Source organism: Artibeus jamaicensis, unplaced genomic scaffold, assembly GCF_021234435.1.
Source record: "Artibeus jamaicensis isolate MK-2021 breed Jamaican fruit bat unplaced genomic scaffold, CSHL_Jam_final scaffold_1019, whole genome shotgun sequence".
NCBI classification, from domain to species: Eukaryota; Metazoa; Chordata; class Mammalia; order Chiroptera; family Phyllostomidae; genus Artibeus; species Artibeus jamaicensis.
Genome location: NW_026522025.1, coordinates 5,424,948 through 5,445,107, shown reverse-complemented (window position 1 = coordinate 5,445,107; position 20,160 = coordinate 5,424,948). Strand labels below are relative to the sequence as shown.

The 20,160-nt window shown below is 37.3% G+C and overlaps 2 protein-coding genes across 3 annotated transcripts in view; one reads left to right on the top strand and one right to left on the bottom strand.

The window, feature by feature from the left end:
• Positions 1–20,160, top strand: part of USP24 (ubiquitin specific peptidase 24) — a 136,857-nt gene that overhangs the window by 49,306 nt on the left and 67,391 nt on the right. For both annotated transcript variants that reach the window (XM_037161426.2, XM_037161418.2), the window contains exons 11-24: positions 137–251; positions 447–550; positions 2,661–2,768; positions 2,971–3,066; positions 3,156–3,317; positions 3,510–3,554; positions 9,098–9,205; positions 9,843–9,992; positions 11,073–11,204; positions 12,032–12,143; positions 13,618–13,694; positions 14,770–14,910; positions 15,077–15,130; positions 16,193–16,308. In XM_037161426.2, the coding sequence (XP_037017321.2) occupies positions 137–251; positions 447–550; positions 2,661–2,768; positions 2,971–3,066; positions 3,156–3,317; positions 3,510–3,554; positions 9,098–9,205; positions 9,843–9,992; positions 11,073–11,204; positions 12,032–12,143; positions 13,618–13,694; positions 14,770–14,910; positions 15,077–15,130; positions 16,193–16,308 (1,520 nt within the window). The remainder of the gene's footprint in view (positions 1–136; positions 252–446; positions 551–2,660; positions 2,769–2,970; positions 3,067–3,155; positions 3,318–3,509; positions 3,555–9,097; positions 9,206–9,842; positions 9,993–11,072; positions 11,205–12,031; positions 12,144–13,617; positions 13,695–14,769; positions 14,911–15,076; positions 15,131–16,192; positions 16,309–20,160) is intronic.
• LOC128625883 (nascent polypeptide-associated complex subunit alpha, muscle-specific form-like) overlaps positions 1–20,160 on the bottom strand; it is an 86,453-nt gene that overhangs the window by 63,231 nt on the left and 3,062 nt on the right. The window lies entirely within an intron of this gene.

The following is a 20,160-nucleotide window of genomic DNA, read 5'->3' as shown; positions in this document are numbered from 1 at the left end:
AACTGGCCTTGGATACGCTGTAGCTAATTATCAGATGATATTGTAACACTGTGAAAGTCACAGAATATGTTTATGTGAAGATTTTGATTATGCATAATTTGTATTAGTTTCAGTCACAATAATCCTATTTTTCTAGGTAACCAAACTAATAGAAGATAGCACTTTATCCAAATCTGTGAAGAATGCTATAGATACAGACAGATTGTTAGATTGGCTAGTTGAAAACTCAGTTCTGTCTATTGCACTGGAAGGTAAGTTGCTTTAAAAAAATATTACCTAACACATAACTTACAAATATATTTTTGTACAAAGTTAAAAAAATGTTGCTTTGTGTTAGCCTTTGAATGATCTTGTAGAATGTTACTATTGCTTTGAATTACTAGGATCATATTTAGAAAGTCATTGTTCACCGTATCTGCCCGCCCCTCTGGTGTGTCTTCCCTTAGGTAACATTGACCAAGCACAGTACTGTGACCGTATAAAGGGAATTATCGAACTCTTGGGCAGTAAATTGTCTTTAGATGAACTCACTAAAATTTGGAAGATACAGGTAAGTTGATTAGACCTATTTTTGGCTTTTTCTGACATTTTTGTCATGAAGAGGAAGGAGAGTGAGCAGGAAAATGGAACTTTGGTCTTGCTTGAACCACAGCAGCTCCTCTGAAATTTGTCTCACAGCTTGGAGTCTCTATTAAGATTGCGTATATAAGAAGGATCCTTCTACTCATGAGGTGTGAAACTACTGATCGAGTTAGTCTTCTGATTTGTGAGATTAAAAATGGAAGTCCCATCATGGGCTAGATAGCAGTTAGTGGCGGAGCTAGGAATACGTATGTCTTTTGCTTATCATTCCAGTGTTCTTTTAACCACATTGCTTACCAGTTTTCATTAATAAGTTTTCCCCATTTAATTCTATTAAATGTAAATTATAGTAATATTTACTGAGTTTGTAGATCTTACCTTACCAAACTCTCAGCATCTGTGACAGTCAAGTATACCCTTCATTTTCTTTTTCCTCCACTTTGTTAATAGTTTATTTTCCCACATTTCTGTCATTCTTTCTTAAGTCCCCTTTTGCTCCCTTACTGTCTTCTCTCTCGTAAATAGGAGTTTATTTCAAGCCTTAGTCTTTAGCCTCTGTTTCACTCTGTAAGCCTTCATTAGTCAGTTTCATATACTTTTGTGGCTTCAACACATTTGGATGCTGCTCACTCTCAGAATTACATCTCTAATTCAGACTTCTTGGAGCTCCAGGGCATTACACCTAAATGCATAACTTACACATTTACCTTTGTTATATAGGCATCTCAAATTCAGCATGTCCAAACCTAGTCATTTTCCAGTCTGTTTTCAGTGATGATATTATTCTTCATTTAGTTGCTAAGCCAGAAAGAAGCCTGGAGCTCACCCGGGCAATATCTACTTAATCACTGTATCAGTCACAATCTAGTCAGGAAACAGAAACTGTGTTAGGCCCTCCAAGGGGAATTGAAAACCAGGGCATTGTTTGCAAAGGTGTCACTAGGATGGAAAAGCAAAAGAGGGAAAAAGTATGAGTGCTGCAACAGCCACCTGGAAAAAGGGGAATCAACTCCAGGGAAAGGAAGCTGCTTTTGGAAGTTCCTTTCACTGCCCGTGCTGAACCTGTCAGAGAGGTGACACTGCCGCCAGGGCTTCCCGAATCCCATGAAATGCCATCACCTGTATCCAGTCTCTGAGCATAAACCAGAAACACTTCTTTCTTCCTCCTGCCTGCTCACCCCCCAGCAGTGCCTCGCATTGCTAGAACATAATGGGAGCGCAGCTGCCAGGGGAAATGTGATTTGCAGGCTCCCAGCCTGGCATTACAGAGCAGAACATAGAAAGTTTAGGTATAAGACTGAAAAAAAACATTCCTGGGTCCTGTGAATTTTTCTTCCCGTGTCTTTACCTTAGTTGAATACCATTATAAAATTTGTTTTGTAAGTTTTGACTCCACACAGATTGAAGACTAGAGACCATGATATATATATATTGTATATCCCTAGTACATTCAATGAATGTATATGTATAGTAGATATTGAACAAATTCTTACATAATTGATTTTTTAGAAGTCCTGTCTTTTAAGTCTCTCACATGGTGAATAGTGAGACATGACAGTTGTGATTAAAGTTTAAAGTGAATTTCAGTCACAAGGTTGACCGTGGGGTATTCATCTCTGAAGCAGAGACTTACTGTTCATGGGACAAATAACCATTAATTGAAATCATAAAGTATCTGTGAGCAAAATAAAAAATGAGGCAGGTAAAACTCACAACTGAGGCCATCAAGCTCATATATGAAATACCAGAAGTATGTTTGTCCTGTAATGTAATCAGTTTATTTTTTTAGCCAGTTAAAAATATTTTGTTCCCCTCTTGAAAGACTGTCAGATTGAGAAATTGATTCTCATCTCCTTTTCACCCTGTATTTTTAATCCTGTTAGTAATTTAAACAGCTAACTGGTAACCATTAATAATGGTTGTTTCATGTAGTCTCACCAATGTATTGTGCAAGTGAATGCTGAGTAGACTAGAATGAATTTGTTTTTGTTACTGTTTACTTCTATAAATTGCCAGGGAGAGGACTTAGGTTTCCCCAAGTTCCAAGACTTAACTTTCTCCTGATGTCTCCTTTCTAGTCAGGACAATCATCTACGGTGATCGAGAACATTCACACTATTATTGCTGCTGCAGCTGTCAAGTTTAATTCCGACCAGCTGAATCATTTGTTTGTTCTCATTCAGAAGGTACGTCCATTCAAACATCCTTATTTAAAATTTTTCTATTAACTTATTTTGAGGTCCCTTTCACTCTAAATTAGTAGTGTTTAAATGTATTCTTCTTAGTTTATTAACCTTTTCTTTTGGCTGAAGTTTAAAGTTTTGCATATTCTGCCCGTTTGGGGACACCACACACAGTGCACTAATTCTCATCTTTCCTGTCCTGCAGAGCTGGGAGACTGAGAGCGATAGAGTAAGGCAGAAGCTGTTAAGCCTGATTGGACGAATAGGCCGGGAAGCTCGCTTTGAGACCACTTCTGGAAAGGCAGGGGAATCAAATGAATTCTAGCTACAAATACTTACAGCAGTTTTATTTATGTATTGGCTGGCTCACCTCATGTGTTGTTATTGTAGGTGTTAGATGTGCTCTGGGAACTGGCTCATCTTCCAACCCTGCCCAGTAGCCTTATTCAGCAAGCCTTGGATGAACACCTGACAATCCTTAGTGATGCCTATGCGGTGAAAGAAGCAATCAAGAGGAGCTACATCATCAAGTGCATAGAAGATATTAAAAGGGTTGGTTTGCCTTTGGTCCAGTTTTGTTGTTAGAACAATAGTACTGTTGGAGTAATTAGAGCCAAATAATTTTCCTCTCCTATTATGTAATTTAAACTAAATGTCTTCTGGGAGTTCTAGAGTCCAAGATCGGGACATAGTAAGTACTGCTTTTACCAAGTCACTTATATATCTCTTAAAATAATTTTTCAGCCTGGAGAATGGTCAGGTTTGGAAAAAAAGAAGGATGGATTCAAGGTAAGAATTTGTAGGTGGAACCAATTAAAAGGTATAGTAATTTAATAATTCTTTTAATAAATTACATCACAATTTAAAGATAGGTTTTTGTGTTTCTTAGACTAATGCGCAGTACAAACTGCTGTTTAAGTATTTATGGCCTATGCTTTATTACCTAAAGCTTGGGAAGTCATTGATTTTCAAAGGGGGAAAAACCTAGAATCACTTTCAGAGTAGTTTTATTGTGTTATCTTATGTTATTTTCATAAAATTATAAGAAATTCAACTTAGTCTTTCTTTTTTAAATTAATTCCAAAATATAACTTTAATAAGTATAGTGGATTCTAAGTAAATATTATGCCCGTTTTTCTCCCATAAGAGAGAAATGAGGGAACCTTCATAGAGAAAGAAGGAAGAAAGAGAGAAAGAGCCCTGGCCAGGTAGCTCAGTTGGTTAGATTATGGCCCTGATACACCAAGGTTACAGGTTCAATCCCCAGTCAGGGCACATACAAGAATCAATGAATACATAAATAAGTGGAACAACAAACTGATGTCTCTTTCTCTCTCCTTCCCTGCCTTGCTCTGAAATTTTAAAAAAAAATTAAAATTAAAAAAAAGGGATTCCTTTGGGGCTGGCACATGATCGTTTTTTTAGGTGCTTAATTCAGAGGTGTTCCTAAAGTAATTCCTCTTAGGCAAACAGCTAATGGGTGAGTGCCTGCTGCTGGGGCTCCATTTCAGAAGGAGGTAGGCTCAGGTAGTGAGTACAGGGGGAGCTGGCCCTGTGCAAGCCCCAACCTTCAGGGCTGTGGCCTGCAGGTTCTGGTGGGCTTCTGGACCGTCCTTTGAAAGGGTGGTTAGCAGAGGAACCAGTGATCATTGTTGCTGTCCTATTGCTGCTGTCCTCAGAGGTCAGGTCTCTGCTCTGAGAGGGCTGATCACAGTGTCCCCTCCCTGGGACCTGCATCCATGATGTAATACCCTGCTCAGAGGAGCCGTTTTCTCCCACGTGGGCCCTCGGGTTGCCCAGACTGACTAAAGCCCAGCGGCAAGAGGGATTTAACTTCACTGTTAACTTAAAAGGTGGTGGTAAATGGCTAATGGCTTAGTAATTTCACTGGTGAGTCACTTTTCTTGGCTTTCACTAGGAGGTATTTAAAGATCTTGACTACTGTTAGCTGTCATTGGTATATTCAGAGACTCTCAGCTTGTTAATAGGCTTTGGTGATTCAGTGGACTTTTAAGAACTTGTGTTATACTTCTGACACTGATATTTAATCAAGTAAGTTTTTCACATATTATCTAGCTTTAGAAATTTTAAAAATTGTTCACAAAGTGGAGCTGTTAATGCTCAGGTTATGAGGAATTACTCCTTCAATTCAACAACATTGCTCTCTTTCTCCTCAGATGCAATTTGAAATTTTCCAGCTTTCTCAGTTCAGTGATTCAGATAATTTAGCAGCATCTGTCTTTATGATTGAAACTCATCCAGAGTTAAGAAGTTTAGATCCTTCAATAGTAAGAGGAAAAGGCTATTTATAGAAGGAATGATCTTTTCTTCTTAGTAACAGATACATTTCTTTATGGATAAGGAAGGTCAGAGCTGAAGGGACTTCTCCCCACCTCCAGGAAAATGACTTTGAAAAGCAGAAAATCCTTCCCAACCTCTGTCCCTTCTTTGTTGCAGCTGAGCACTACTTAGCTTTTCTAGCCAGTACCATCACCACATCTTTATTGCTTCTCTTCGCAGTCACTTCATTCCAGAACGTTGTTTCATAACAAAGCTCAAAAAGTAACAGGGAGAATTTTGGAGTCATTTTGTGAGTCTTGAAAGGAATATTCTTCCTTTTATTTCCCACTGCTCCCAGTAAAGAAATTCTGATGCATCATTATTTCATTCCAAATAATAATATCTTGCATATTTATATAGCACTTTTCAGTTGACTAAGTGCTTTTGCAGATATTCTTTTAAAGTACTCGTGGCTGAAGGGGGGCAGTGGGAAGATCTGAGCCCCCTGGATATGACTCCAGGCAGGGGGGTGAATTATATACTGCCACTAAAGGTGTTTTTCTATGCTATGCCCTTTCCTGCCAGGCAGCAAGGTGGGCTGACTTGGGGATTATGTCTCCCTGCCAGGCTACACAGAAACTAAGCAAAGGGTAAGACAAGATCACCCACCTCTTACTCCCCTCCCACCCTCAGCTACCTCTGTTCCCCCAGCTGATTCCCTATCCCTCTGCTTTTGACACTTAAAATTCCCAAGTTCCACTGTTGTGTTCAGAAATTCCAGCCTTTATTGCTTAACATTATTTCTGTAGATTCTGTCAGGATACCCTTGGCTTCCTTGGTCCTCTTTCCTTTGCTTCCTTTATACTCTCCACTGTCCACCCCAACCCCCTCCATCTTATTTCACTTTTCTCTTTCAATTAAAAAGTTGAAATGTACTCATCCAAAACAAATTACTAAATCAAAAAAAATCGTATTTATTCAGTTAGTGGTGTCCTCATATTCCTTAAGTGATTATCTTAAGGCCGGCTCGTTCAGTGCCTGGCAGCCTTTCAGTGAATGTTGTTCCCCCTCTTCTCCCTTCCTCCCTTTCACTCACAAGTTCACTGAAATCCTTACCTGTAGTGGAGCGGCCTCTATCTGCCAAATCACATAACTGAAAGTGAAAGTAGCAAGATGTCCTCAGTACATTCTCACAGTAATGCGGTTAGCACAGGAGGAAATACTTTTTTAAAAATGTCCTCCTGTGTAAAAATTTTTACTCTGATTCTAGATCAGTTGCTACGTCTGGGTAAACAAGACAGATGAGCAAGTGGGGGTGTGCAGCTTTGAGAAGAGAGAACTCAAGAAAGAATATTAAAGTTTCTTGAGGTATTGGGAGGATTGTTATAGAGAAGTTTTATTCAACTCAACTTTTTATAGCTCCTAAGACGTTATGGGATGGCATGTTTCACTGTGATAGGTCAGTGATAGTGAGAACAGCCTGAACTAGAGAGCACTGCCTCCTGCGTTCCTCATACTAGAAACACTAGGAGACTAGTTGTTTAACAGAAACGACTAAGGACAATTGAGGCGTGGACTCGTAGGCTGAACCGGGTGACCTCTGAGGCTTCGTCTCCTGGCAGGAGTCTAATTTGGACATACCATTAACTCCTACTCATGAAACCGCAGCTCCATCCTTTGATGTTATCAGATATGTTCATTTTAATTGTCCACCTTAGTTTCTACCTCTTTTATGAGTGGAGAAAGAGTAACTTAAATTTTTCTTGTAACTTAACAGATGTCATAGATATGGTAGAATAAATCATATCTGTCCTATCTGCTAAACTATAGAATGGCCATATCAGAAATACGTTTTAAATTCCAATTTTATCTGTTTCTTTCCATTCATTTTGATAGTAAGCTAGCTTCAAAGGACAATTTTTAATGTCAAAAAATATTCTAATCATAATTGACTTAATTGGTCATAATGATACTTTTTAATATGTCAAATTATTTGCTAAAGGGTTTATATTTATATCCTTATGTTTGTCATTTTTTCAGAAGGTATAAGTTTGGCCCTAAGCCTTAGAGTTTTAATTCCTGTCATTTTGCAACTTTTATATTTTAGCAGAAATATTCTGGCTAGTCTTGCAAAGAGTTGGCCTTTATTACAGAGTGGGGCAAAAGTAGATTTACAGTTGCTGAGTATGCAAAATACTTTATTCTGCTATTATTATTTATTATTTTATTTATGTGTATTACAACTGTAAACCTACTTTTCCCCACCATGTATATACCTTATTTCTCTGATTCTAAGATGCTAGATTTAATAAGTTTATAAAGAAGTAAAAAAGAAACTATGTTTTAATTTTACCATACATTTGTTTGGATTTGCATTCAGGGATTATCTCAGCTCTTTTTGGACCAGTGTGCACAGCTTCACTGCGGCATGCTACTTTTCATTATTATCCCAGTGTTCTTGATCTCTCTGGAACCTTTAAGACTGGCTATAATTTTGAGGCATGTTGAAGATTGTGTAGTTTTGTGTCCTTGCCCTTTCTCATAAAACTCATGCTGCCTTTAATCATTAAATTGTGCATACTACATGTTAAACAACTTCTCTGAAATTAAGGCTCACCTTTAGACAGAGATGTTTAGTGCTGAGTGGTGCAGCACTTCACAGGGTATATGAGTTTATCACACCAAATTCCCATCTTTGAAAAATGCTTTAGGAGTCTGAGACCACTGGCAGTTTTCTTTGCTTTTAACTGAATTGGCAGACATGACAGGCTAGTCACTTTCACATTATAATCTTTTTGACAGTATTTAAGTAACAAATCAGTGATCTAAATTTAAATTAAAGAGCCTTCCTAGGTTGGTGTTTCCTATACCAAGTGACACAGCTAAGTTTGCACATACTTAGGTAAGGACAGCTATAACATAACTTTACTCCTGCACCTAGAGGCTAGTACATTTCTTTTGGCATAGTTGTAAAAAGCATCAATTTCAGAACTTCAAATTTATAAACCTGTATCTTAGAATCCAGGAAATATGGTATTGGTAGATTGATTGGCTAGTCTTTAGGAAAGCCAGTATTGTTTTCAGCAGTAGTGTTCTCACATTTACATATTCTCACATTTACACATTAGTAGGATGTTTTTCTACAAAGGACATCAAAAGTATGTGTCACCTCAGAGGGGTATTTACCTTATAGAAAGACTTGAAGAAGCAAGACTTTACAAAGACTTTACAAAAAAACAAAATCTCACCTTTAAAATAAGTGTTCAGGATTTAAACTTTTACTCAGTTGTTTTAGACTTCATTGATCACTTGATTAATGGTGTTTAAACTGATCCTCTTACAAACTTTATAATGAAATCTCATAGCTGGAAGATGCTATTTATTAAAAAGCAGTTCTTTTTTTAAAGATGAACATCAGGCTTTTCAGATATGCACTGCGAAAATCTGGATTGTCCGGTAGCGGTTTCAGAAATAGTACATTTGAAAGTGTTTTGAAAAATTTAAAGTATGAGTATAAAGTGGCTGTAATAATTAGTAAAAAAATTTCTTATAAAATTGTTTTAACTCAGAAATACAAGCAGATTGTGAATATTTAATATTTAGATCACTATCAGTGTCTTGATCATATTATTGGTATCTTAATCATATAAGTTTTTATATCATTTTACTTATCAGCCAGTTCAGCTTATCCTAGTTAAGCTATTGCCATTCATTTATTTTGTCAACGTGTCCTGGCAGCCTGTGCTACTTAATCTATCCTCTGAAGTTGCTAATTCCTTGTCTGTTTTTTGCTGATGTACCCTGTACATTTGCTGTCACTTCACACCCACTCCTGTTTGCAGTTCTTGGCCTTAGGAAATTGCATGCAGAATAAGAAATTGAAGACTGAATTATGAGTGCATGGAGATAAGCTGTAAATGAGCAGTGTGAGCAGGAGTATCGTAGAATGTGCAACAATGAAGCCTAATTGACTTGAAAATCTTTCATAGCTAATAAATTATGTCTGCCATTTATTTCTAAATTTAATTAATGTAACTTCTTTTCAACTCTAGTCATCTCATCTTAATAATCCTCAGTTTGTATGGGTGGTGCCAGCCTTGCGTCAGCTCCACGAAATCACCCGCTCATTTATAAAACAAACCTATCAGAAGCAAGACAAGGTAAGAGGATAGAATAGCCATATCTGACTGTTACACAATTATCTAGGTAACATTTTATAATAATAAAACGTAATTAAGATTGCTGCGTCTTATAGTCACCGTTTTACATTTTATGATTATTACTGTAACTCATTTGTATTATTTAATAATTTTTAGTTTAAGTATCATTCCTCTTTTCTGTGGAAACTTTCTTTTTCTATAACCTTGATTTTCTTTTTATTTCCTTAAAATATTGACATAATTAAGACAGTTTTTAAAAGTGTTTTTGAAATTTGTTTGAGAAGACTTATTTTATATTGCAAAAAGATAAGTGTGATTAAGGAACTAGAACTTCCTCGGCGTGATACACTTGGGAAGAGTGATGAGAGGTACAAAAGAAGTAAAATCATTTTGTTAAAAGGGTTATTACTTAAAAAAAATCTCTTTTAGAAGCTAACTTTAGCAAAGAATTTTATTAATTCCTTAGTAAATGTACATACCAGATTGCTTTTATTTAGTTTTATGTAAGAAATGTGAGTGAAGAAATCCTATTTGCTATCACTCACTTGGACTACATAGGAACACAGAAGTTCATATTAAAATGACACAATAGCTATAAATTTTCATGCCATTTTTGTTTTTTGTTGTTTTTGCCAAGAGCATTATTCAAGACTTGAAGAAAAACTTTGAAATAGTGAAATTGGTAACGGGAAGTTTGATAGCTTGTCATCGCCTCGCAGCAACCGTGGCTGGACCTGGAGGTTTAACTGGCGTGACACTGGTGGATGGCCGCTACACATACCGAGAGGTACTGGCCTGTGCTTTTGGTTCAGGATTTGCACATTTGTTTGGACTTTTTGCGCTTGAATTACTAAGATGATACATACTAGATGTAAATAACTATGAAGAGGTAGCATAAGGTATCTTTATAGTGATGGAACAACTTTTTTTTAATCCTCACCCGAGGATATAGTTTTTGCTTTCAGAGAGAGAGGAAGAGAGTCAGGAGAGAGAGGAAGAGAAACACCGATCAGTTGACTCCTGTGCACTCCCCAGCCAGGAGTCAAACCCACAACCTAGTTACATGTTTGGACTGGGCATCACATGACAACCTTGGTGTACAGGATGACGTTTCAGCCAGTTGAGCATCCCAGCCAGGGCAGTGGAATAGTTTTGCATCTTTACTACAGTCATTTCAAAATAAAAGTTTAAAAAATTGATATTTGTGGGTAAATTACCTAAGACCTGCATATGATAAAGTAGCAAAAATAAACATCTTTTTTTTTTACTTTGACATGAAATGCTAATTATCAATTCTGTGCATAGTTGTTTCTGTTTTTAAATCAAATGATTAGTAGTAGTATTTTTTTTAAGATTTTATTTATTTATCTTTAGAGGGGAAGGGAAGGAGAGAGGGAGAGAAATATCAATGTGTGGTTGCCTCTGGTGTGTCCCTGATGGGAACTGGCCTGCAGCGCAGGCATGTGCCCTGACTGGGAATTGAACTGAGATCCTCTGGTTCTCAGGCCCACGCTCAATCTACTGAGCTGCACCAGCCAGGGCTAGTAGTATTTTTTTTTTAAGTAGAAAGAAATCTTAACTCACTAGTGAGTTTGGGGTGTTTTACTTTGAGATTGATGAAATTATATTTTATTTATTGTCATCTGAAGTTCAGCTGAATTTGTAATAGATTTGATGTAGTTTCTACTACATTGTACTATCAACTTGTAAACAGATTTCTCACATGACTTTACCCTAAATTACATGAAAAGGGATTAGATAAAATTATTTCTCTTTCGTATTTTACAGTTTTGGGTATTTGTTTTGTTTTAATTTTGCTTTTAGATGTGAATGCCTGGAGTTAAATAATTATCATCTCTTTTTGCAGTATTTAGAGGCCCATCTAAAATTTCTGGCATTTTTCTTGCAAGAAGCTACTCTGTATCTGGGCTGGAATCGTGCCAAGGAAATCTGGGAGTGTCTTGTGACTGGCCAGGATGTCTGTGAGTTAGATAGAGAGGTAAGCAGATGGTACTGTGGACAAAGTGAGACAAAAGCAGGATTTAATATTTCACGTTCTGTGTGTGTCTTACATCTTCGGTTCTAAACATTTTTCAGTTTACTAAGCTTACATTTATATTAATAAGCCTAGGCAAGTGCTGGAAAAATATTTACTTATATGTATTTTTTCCAAGATACAAATAAAAGTGTGAGTACTTCAGTAATTATGATACCATTCTGTGTAAAACCAAAATCAGCCAGTTTAAGTACAACTAAGTAATTCTCAGTGTATCTTTTAGTTTCTTTTCCCCCCGTCACACGAAACTGATTTTAAGTTTTACCAAGAGACAACAGAGCTCCTGTAATAATGTCGCACCCCAGAAACACCGAAGAAGATGGATCTTTAGGGCCGTAATTAAACAGCTGAAAATGGGTTAAACCAATACCTGGTTCAACATTTACTAGCAGCGAATCGCTGTTTTTTCCTCTTATTTTATGGAATAATATTAATTACCTCATGGAATTGTTGAAAGGACCAAATATGTGTTAGCGCTTAGCACAGTGCCTGGCACACAGTAAGGCTTATTAATAAATGTTTGTGGGAAAACCCAAGTACGTATAAAATTCAAAGTATGAGTATGTATTTTCATTATCTGTGGGAAAGATTGCTGGTAATTTAATGCTTTATTTAATCTAGAGTTGTAAGCATTTCAGTTTTGAGTGGTATTTTGGCAGTGTAAGTTTTTGAAGAATTAAAAATAATTTATCTTTACTGCCCCAATGCAGAATACATAATTTTCTTGACATGAATTTTAGTTACAGGGTCATATTTGTCTTGATCCACAGATGTGTTTTGAATGGTTTACAAAAGGGCAACATGATCTCGAGAGTGACGTTCAGCAGCAGCTCTTCAAAGAGAAAATTCTTAAATTGGAGTCATATGAAATCACTATGAATGGTAGGAAAAAACATAAATTCATTTTTTTAGTTCTTTAAAAAAAATTTTTTTTCTCCTTCTAAGCCAGTGTCTCAAAAGCAGCCAAACTGTTCGGAATATCTCTGTGATCTTTAGATACACAGCTAAATTTCTTTTTATATAAATGTTATCTTACAATAATTTTTTAATTATATGACCTGATAACTCAAATTATCACACTGCCTTTTCTTGAAGTTACTTAGTACAAAAGTGATTCACTTAAATTTATCCAAGTATAGAAATCTTCCTTTTAGGTGTTTCTTGTAATTGAAAACTTTTCATCGAGATATAATTTATATACTATAAAATTCACTTTTTTGAAAGTGTACTATGAGTGGCTTTTAGTATATTCACAAAGTTGTTCAACCTTCACCACTTTCTAATCCCAGGACATTTAATCACCCCAAAGAAATCCTGTACTCATTAGCAGTTGCTCCTTGTTCTCCCCTACCCCCAATCTCCAATCCATGTTCTATCTTTATGGATTAGCCTAATCTAAACATTTCATATCATATAAAAGGAATTGTACAGTATGTATCTGGCTTTTTTTATTATGCTGAGACATAATGTTTTCAAGGTTCACCCATGTTGTAGCATATTCTTCATTCCAGTTAGGCCAAATAATATTCCACTGTGAGACTATACCACATTTTGTTTATCCATTTATCGGTTGATGGATATTTGGGTCGTTATCAACTTTTTGACTATTACTAATCATGCTGCTACAGACATTCATGTACAAGTTTTGTGAACACAGGTTTCATTTCTATTAGACATATGCCTGGGAGTGAAATCGCTGTATCAGATAATTAGCATTTGAGGAACTACCAAATTGCTGTGCAGTGTGGGATTTTATAATCCCATTGGCAGAGTGTGAGAATTTGATTTTCACCACATCCTCACCAGTACAGACCGTGCTAGTCTGTATTTGTTTCTTTACACATCCTAGTGGGTGTGAGGTAGAGTCATGTGGTATTGATTTGCATTTCCCTGAAGATTAATGATATTGACTATCTGTTCATGTGCTTAATAGCCATTTATATATATTCTTTGGATAAATACCTTTTCACATCTTTTGCCCATTTAATTAGATTATTTGTCTTTTTATTGTTGCATTGTAAGAGTTCTTTATATATTCTGCATGCTCGCTCCTTGTCAGAAATATGATTATTTGCAATTTTTTTGTGCTGTTCTGTGGGTTGTCTTTTCACTTTTTGCATAGTCCTTTGAAGCACAGAAGTTTTTCATTTGGTTTAGTCCAGTTTATCTACGCTTCTTTTGTTACTTGTGCTTTTGGCACCATATCTAACAAGCCATTGCCTAATCCAAGGCCTTAAAGATTTGCAGCTGTTTTGTCCTGAGCATTTTCATTTTAGCACTTGAGATGCTTTGAGTGTTTTCATTGATTATCTGCATTATTCACAGCATGTGAACTTATCTGATTCTATACTTTCAGGTTTTAACTTATTTAAAACTTTTTTTGAAAACGTGAATCTCTGTGACCATCGATTGAAAAGACAAGGGGCTCAGTTGGTAAGTACACTACTCTCAAATCTGGCTTAGATAATCTAGTAAAACTTGACATTCTGCAGAAGTGTGTTATCGAGATAAAACATGACTTATTCTAAAATTTTTCTGCATTGATGATAAGGTTTTCTGCATTGATGATAACTGACTTCCCAAATGCCTCTGCTCTTGCTAATCTCAGGGGCAGCCAGCAGCTCCTGTGACTAGGTAAACGCCAAGTAAGGTAGTTCTGTTTACCTTCCCACTCCTCAGATCAATCCGCATGTTCCTAAAAAAGTAACAAAATCTTCACTTTTGGGATCACAGTGGCATTGATTTGGGGGAAAAAAATTTAAGAGCAGACAATGAAGCAAAAAATGATCTCTAGCAGGTGCGTCATGCTCATTTTCACTCAGGGCCACATCAGCTTCCCAGCTGCCTTCAAAGGGCCGAGTGTAATTTCAACTTCTTAACAGTTAAGGAGTAGTTACATTTATAAAGTCCTAAAATTATTTCGACCCTTTGAAGGCAACTGTGAGGCTGATGTGGTCCCTGGTGAAAATGAATTTAACACCCCTGATCTGTAGAATGTATACAGCTATTATTTAAATTTACATGTGCACCTTTAAAAAGAAAGGCAAAAGCATAACTCTTATTTTCCAAGACTGTTCTTGACCTTGTTTCCTGGATGGTAAGTGTTCTTACAGAATCTTTTAAGCTCTTGGGAAGACTGAATTGAGCTCCAAGGATTAGTAGCTACTTCTAGCTTAACTTCATTTCCTTTTGAAGAAAAGCTCCTGAAGATGGCACCCGTCTCACACCAGCGCTATTTCTACATAGGTAGTTCATTCGGGTGGATGTCTAGTGTGGGTGTAGGGGTGCCTAGGGAAAAAATCTTCACATCAAGTGGCCTAGTGTTTCTGCTGTTGTTTGGTTTTTGTGTTAAAGTTACGTATCGGTACAATAGCATTCTCATATAGCTTGATTTTTGCAGCCTTAATTCATATTAAATTAAAGAGGTGGGAACTTACAGTGTAACTGAAAATGGTTGTAACTTTGTGACCTTGGCGTACTGTATAATAATTTGTTTTCTTTTGAACAGTATGTAGAAAAACTGGAATTGATAGGAATGGATTTCATTTGGAAAATAGCCATGGAATCACCTGATGAAGAAATTGCAAATGAAGCTATTCAGTTAATCATAAACTACAGTTACATTAATCTAAACCCCAGGTTAAAGAAGGTGGGTGTCTATGGGAAGAAGGTCCTCAAACACATAAAGACAGAAAATTATATATTTTTTATTTATAAGTTGGCATGCCTGAAAATTGGCTTCTTTATTTTGACATTTGTCCTTAAAGATTACAGCTTAATGCCAGACTAATTTTATTTCCATATATATCTTTTAGGATTCTGTATCGTTACATAAGAAATTCATTGCTGATTGCTACACAAGATTAGAAGTGAGTAGCAATTTTTAACTGGTTTTTTTAAGTAAATGTTTTGGGTTTTTTCTTTTAAATTTTTATATTTTGAGATCATGTATAATGTTCATCTTTGTGGCTGGATCCTATTGAAGAATTTGTGAATAGTACCATACTGTAATGTAGGGAATAGGCGTTTGCCTCAATGGCCCAGTATAGAGCTGAGCCATCTCCTACTTTGCAGGAGATGTTTCTTCTCCCACCACTGCCCCTCTTCTCTGCCTTACCCACCCCTCTTTGAGGGTATAGGAACCTGTTTTCTTAAAATAGAAAGAAAACAGGTCTTCTCTACATTTCTATCTTAAGAAAACAGGTCTCCTCTATGTTCCACATTTCCAAAAGATTGTTTTTCTCGTTTTCACTTTCTGGTCCAGGAATTTTATACAAGCACCTGCTTTTTTGCCTATCCCTTCCCACGTTGCACCTAGTTTTTATTATAAATGCTATTAAAGGCCACAGTAGGACACTAGGTACGGTGATGTCAGTTGTCTTTGTCCATTAGAAGCCTGCTGTTTACAACTGTCTTACACGTAACACTTTATTTCCAACATGTGGTGAAAGCATTAAATATTTATTTTCCTTCTTAATTAGTGCTTGTTTTATGTCTAATAAAGAGTATTTCAAAAACAAAATGCTACTGCCCCCAAATGTTAATGAGTTAGACATTTTGGTGATGAATATGTGCTGGAATCTGTGTAGGATTTCAGCAGATGTACAAGTCCAAATAAGTCTCCATAAAAGCATTTAAAGTACTCAAGTGCCCCTAAATGAGGTCCTGTGTGTTACTTAAATAGAACAGTAGTTCTCGACTGGGGTTATTTCACTTCCCACAGATCACTTGGCAATGACTCGAGACTTTCTTGGTTGTCACAGTTAGAGGGGTCCTACTGGCACCTACTGGTTGTGAGTAGGGGTCAGGGATGCTGTTAAACATCCTGCAGTGCCCAGGACAGTCTTTCACAACAAAAATGTGTCCAGCCCAAAATGTCAATAGAGCCGAGCTGGAGAAACCTTGATAAAGAATTATTTCTTATCTCATAGGCAGCCAGTTCAGCACTTGGTGGCCCTACTCTAACACATGCTGTGACCAGAGCAACAAAAATGCTTACAGCGACTGCCATGCCGACTGTAGCAACATCAGTTCAGTCTCCATATAGGTAAGAGATTGCAGAAGTGACTACAAATGTACAATATTTAAATATGTATCAGTTTAAAAAATAATTGGCCTCTTTTTACCCCCCTGTGGAGATCTCTCCATTTTGATTTCCTCATTTTACTTCATAACTTTTGCAAATAGTCATGTCCTGGGAAATTATGTTTCCCACTGTATATCCCAGTTTTGTGTCTCTTTAGAAGATTCGAAGGTCATCATCATAACCATCCAAGTATTGCTCTGCTCTTACCCCTCTACCTAGTAGATAAGTTGTGCGGTTTTTTTTGATTCATGAAACTTTTACTCTGCATAATAGTAATCTTCTCTACTATGATGGAATAATGATATAATCATTGCATGAAGAGTAATTTTTTCTTTTTCTTTTTTTAAATATATTTTATTGATTATGCCATTACAGTTGTTCTGTTCCCCCCTTCATTCCCCTCCACCGTGCACACCCCCTTCCCCACCATTCCCCCCCTTTAGTTCATGACCACGTGTCTCAAGTTCTTTAGATTCTATATCCCCCTTACTAATCTTGCCCTCCCCCCATCTATTTTCTACCTACCATCTATGCTACTTATTTTCTGTACCTTCTCCCCCCTTCTCCTTCTCCCACTCCCCTGTTGCTAACCCTCCATGTGATCTTCATTTCTATGGTTCTGCTCCTGATCTAGCTGTCGTCTTAGTTTGCTTTTGTTTTAGGTGTGGTTGTTAATAACTGTGAGTTTGCTGTCCTTTCACTACTCATCTTTTTTATCTTCTTTTTCTTAGGTAAGTCCCTTTAACATTTCATATAATAAGGGCTTGGTGATGATGAACTCTTTGAATTTGATCTTATCTGAGAAGCACTTTATCTGCCCTTCCATTCCAAATGAAAGCTTTGCTGGATAGAGCAAGCTTGGTTGTAGGTCTTTGGATTTCATGGTCTGGAATCCTTCTTTCCAGCCCCTTCTTACCTGTAAGGTCTCTTTTGAGAAATCCACTGACAGTCAGATGGGAACTCCTTTGTTAGGTGACTGTCCCCTTATCTCTTGCTGCTTCTAGGATTCTCTCCTTCATTTTAATCTTGGCTAATGTAATGATGATGTGCCTTGGTGTGTTCCTTCTTGGGTTCAACTTCTTTGGGACTCTCTGAGCTTCCTGGATTTCCTGGGAGTCTATTTCCTTTGCCAGATTGGGGCAGTTCTCCTTTATTATTTGTTCAAATAAGTTTCCACTCATGGCTGTACCTCTTCCCCTTCTGGTACCCCTGTAATTCAGATGTTGGAACGTTTAAAGATGTCCTGAAGGTTTCTAAGCCTCTCCTCATTTTTTTGAATTCTTGTTTCTTCATCCTTTTCTGTTTGGTCATTTTTTTCTTCCTTCTGGTCCACTCCCTTAATTTGAGTCCCAGTTTCCTTTCCATCACTATTTGTTCCCTGTGCATTTTCCTTCATTTCAATTAGTTTAGACTTCATACATTCCTCTAATTTGTGACTAAAATCAACCAGTTCTGTGAGCACCCTGATCACCAGTGTTTTGAACCATGCATCTGAAAGTTTGGCTATTTCTTCGTCACTTAGATTTATTGGCTCTGAAGCTCTGAGTTGTTCTTGAGCCATGTTTTGATCTGTTCATGCCTGTTAAGTATGAGGAGCGGAGCCTTAGGTGTTCACCAGGGCAGAGCCACCCAGGTCGCTGGTTTGTGATGCTGTATGTGGGGGCGGGGTCAGAGAGGGACAATGGCGGTCCCCTTTTCCGCTTCCTGCCACTGGGGCCTGTGAGGTCTCTCTCACCGCTCGCTCCTTCACCAGTTTATCTGCACTTGAATGCGTGACCTCGGTCAGCCCTCAGTGAGTCTACCGCCTTGCGCCCTCAGTGGGTCCACCTGCTTCTCCACACCTGGGATCCGCCCATGGCTGCCAGCACGCCAGGGTTGCGTGCCAGGGTGGGTCCGGTGGATCCTTCCTGCCCAACCCCGCTCTGCTGCTGGCTCTGCCCCTCTTACAAGAGTAATTTTTTAAGTTTGAAATAATTACTTACTTAGACGTCTTGTAAATTTTCTCCTTGAATAGTTAAATCCAGGGCATTAATAGCATAAGCAAAATGAAGTTGAAGATGATGATTGATTAAAATTGTATAGTATAATATAATCATAGTTAAAATATTTTTACGTAAAATTATTTTTCAAAATAATTTTTAATGAGAACTTTATCCCAAGATATTTGACTTTTTTACTTTATTATTTTCCCTCACCCAGTGATATGTTTTTATTAATTTTAGAGAAAGGAAAAGGGGGAGAGAAAGAGAGAAATGGAGAATCATAGATCAGTTGCCTTCCACAACCTAGGTATGTGCCCTACCGGGAATCAAACCACAACCTTTTAGTGTGTGGGATGATGCTTAACCAACAGAGCCACCTGGCCGGGGCCAAAATACTTGCATTAAAACTGAATTGGCATTGTCTCTCAATCACATTGCTGTGTTTATGTTTTCAAATATTGTCAGTGAACTCTGAGCTCAGTGTTTGCTGTACTCTTTGATATAGTAAGTAGAATAGATGAACATTTAGAAATGTTAGACTGAAATAACTAGAACATTTTTGTGAGGTTTTATGAGCCTTTCATTGCTAGTATGCCGTCCCAAATCCACCCAAATCAATGATACCCATGAAACGTCAGCAGGTGCTCAAAGAAGTCTCTGCATGTCACTCTGCTGCCCTCTAGTGATGGTCCTCCCGCAGTCTTCCTCAACTCCTAGACTGACTGTATGTGTGTGTTTATTTTTATTTACAGTTAGGAATATTTCTTTTCTTTTTACTTCTTTTATTTTTTTTCTCAAAGATTTTATTTATTTCTTTTTAGAGAGGGGAAGGGAGGGGGAGAGAGAGAGAATCATTAATGTGTGGTTGCCTCTCACATGGTCCCCACTGGGGACCTGGCCCACAACCCAGGCATGTGCCCTGACTGGGAATCGAACCTGTGACCCTTTGGTTCGCAGCCCACACTCAATCCACTGAGCTATGCCAGCCAGGGCTCCTTTTCTTTTTAAAGCCTTCTTTTAGAAATGGAATCCTTGCTCACAGTCTTTGTTACCTTTTTAAAAATGAATTGAGTACTGTGTAGTGATGCTTTATTGATATGAAAGACGCCAATAAAATTCAACCCTCTAGAACTTCTTTTTTAAAATGACAGAGGTGATCATATCTGAGAGGAACACTTCACATGACTTTTGCATTCCCGCATTCTTGGAAGTATATCTCAAATAGACTTTCATTAAAGATGTGTATTAAGAATTCCTAATATAGGATGTAATCCATCTCTGTGACCTAGGTTCTTAATAGTTTATTGTCTGACAAATCAGAATAGAAATGCATCTATGAACTATTGGATTGGAATTTCCGTACTTCTTTAAATAAGTGTGCTTTTTTTTTTACTAAGTGCTTTTATTCTAAATCATTTCATAATTGACTCCAAAGCACAACCACATAATAGTTTTTAAATATTCTTATTATAAACTTTAAACAGAGTTAGTAAGAATGTATAGTGTCAAAATTGAATTGAACCAGGACATTGTTTTTATCTTGCCCTGCTAGTTTTGAAAAAACTTGTTAGTGACTATGATTGTTCCATCTTGTGGGCACAGGAGTTTTTCTCTCATCTGTACAGCGTGTTGCAGTGCTGTCTGTGATTTGATTCATTATTGGGGCATCAGTAAAATAGCGCAGTCAACAATTCACTCTTAGTACCTAGTGATTTCCTAAGCATTTTCCATCTGGGTATCAGATTTTGCTGGTTCCTGCTCATAGAATGAAGGAATTTAGAATTCTGTTAAATGTGTTGAACCATCTCTTTTCAAATTTCCAACACTGCTA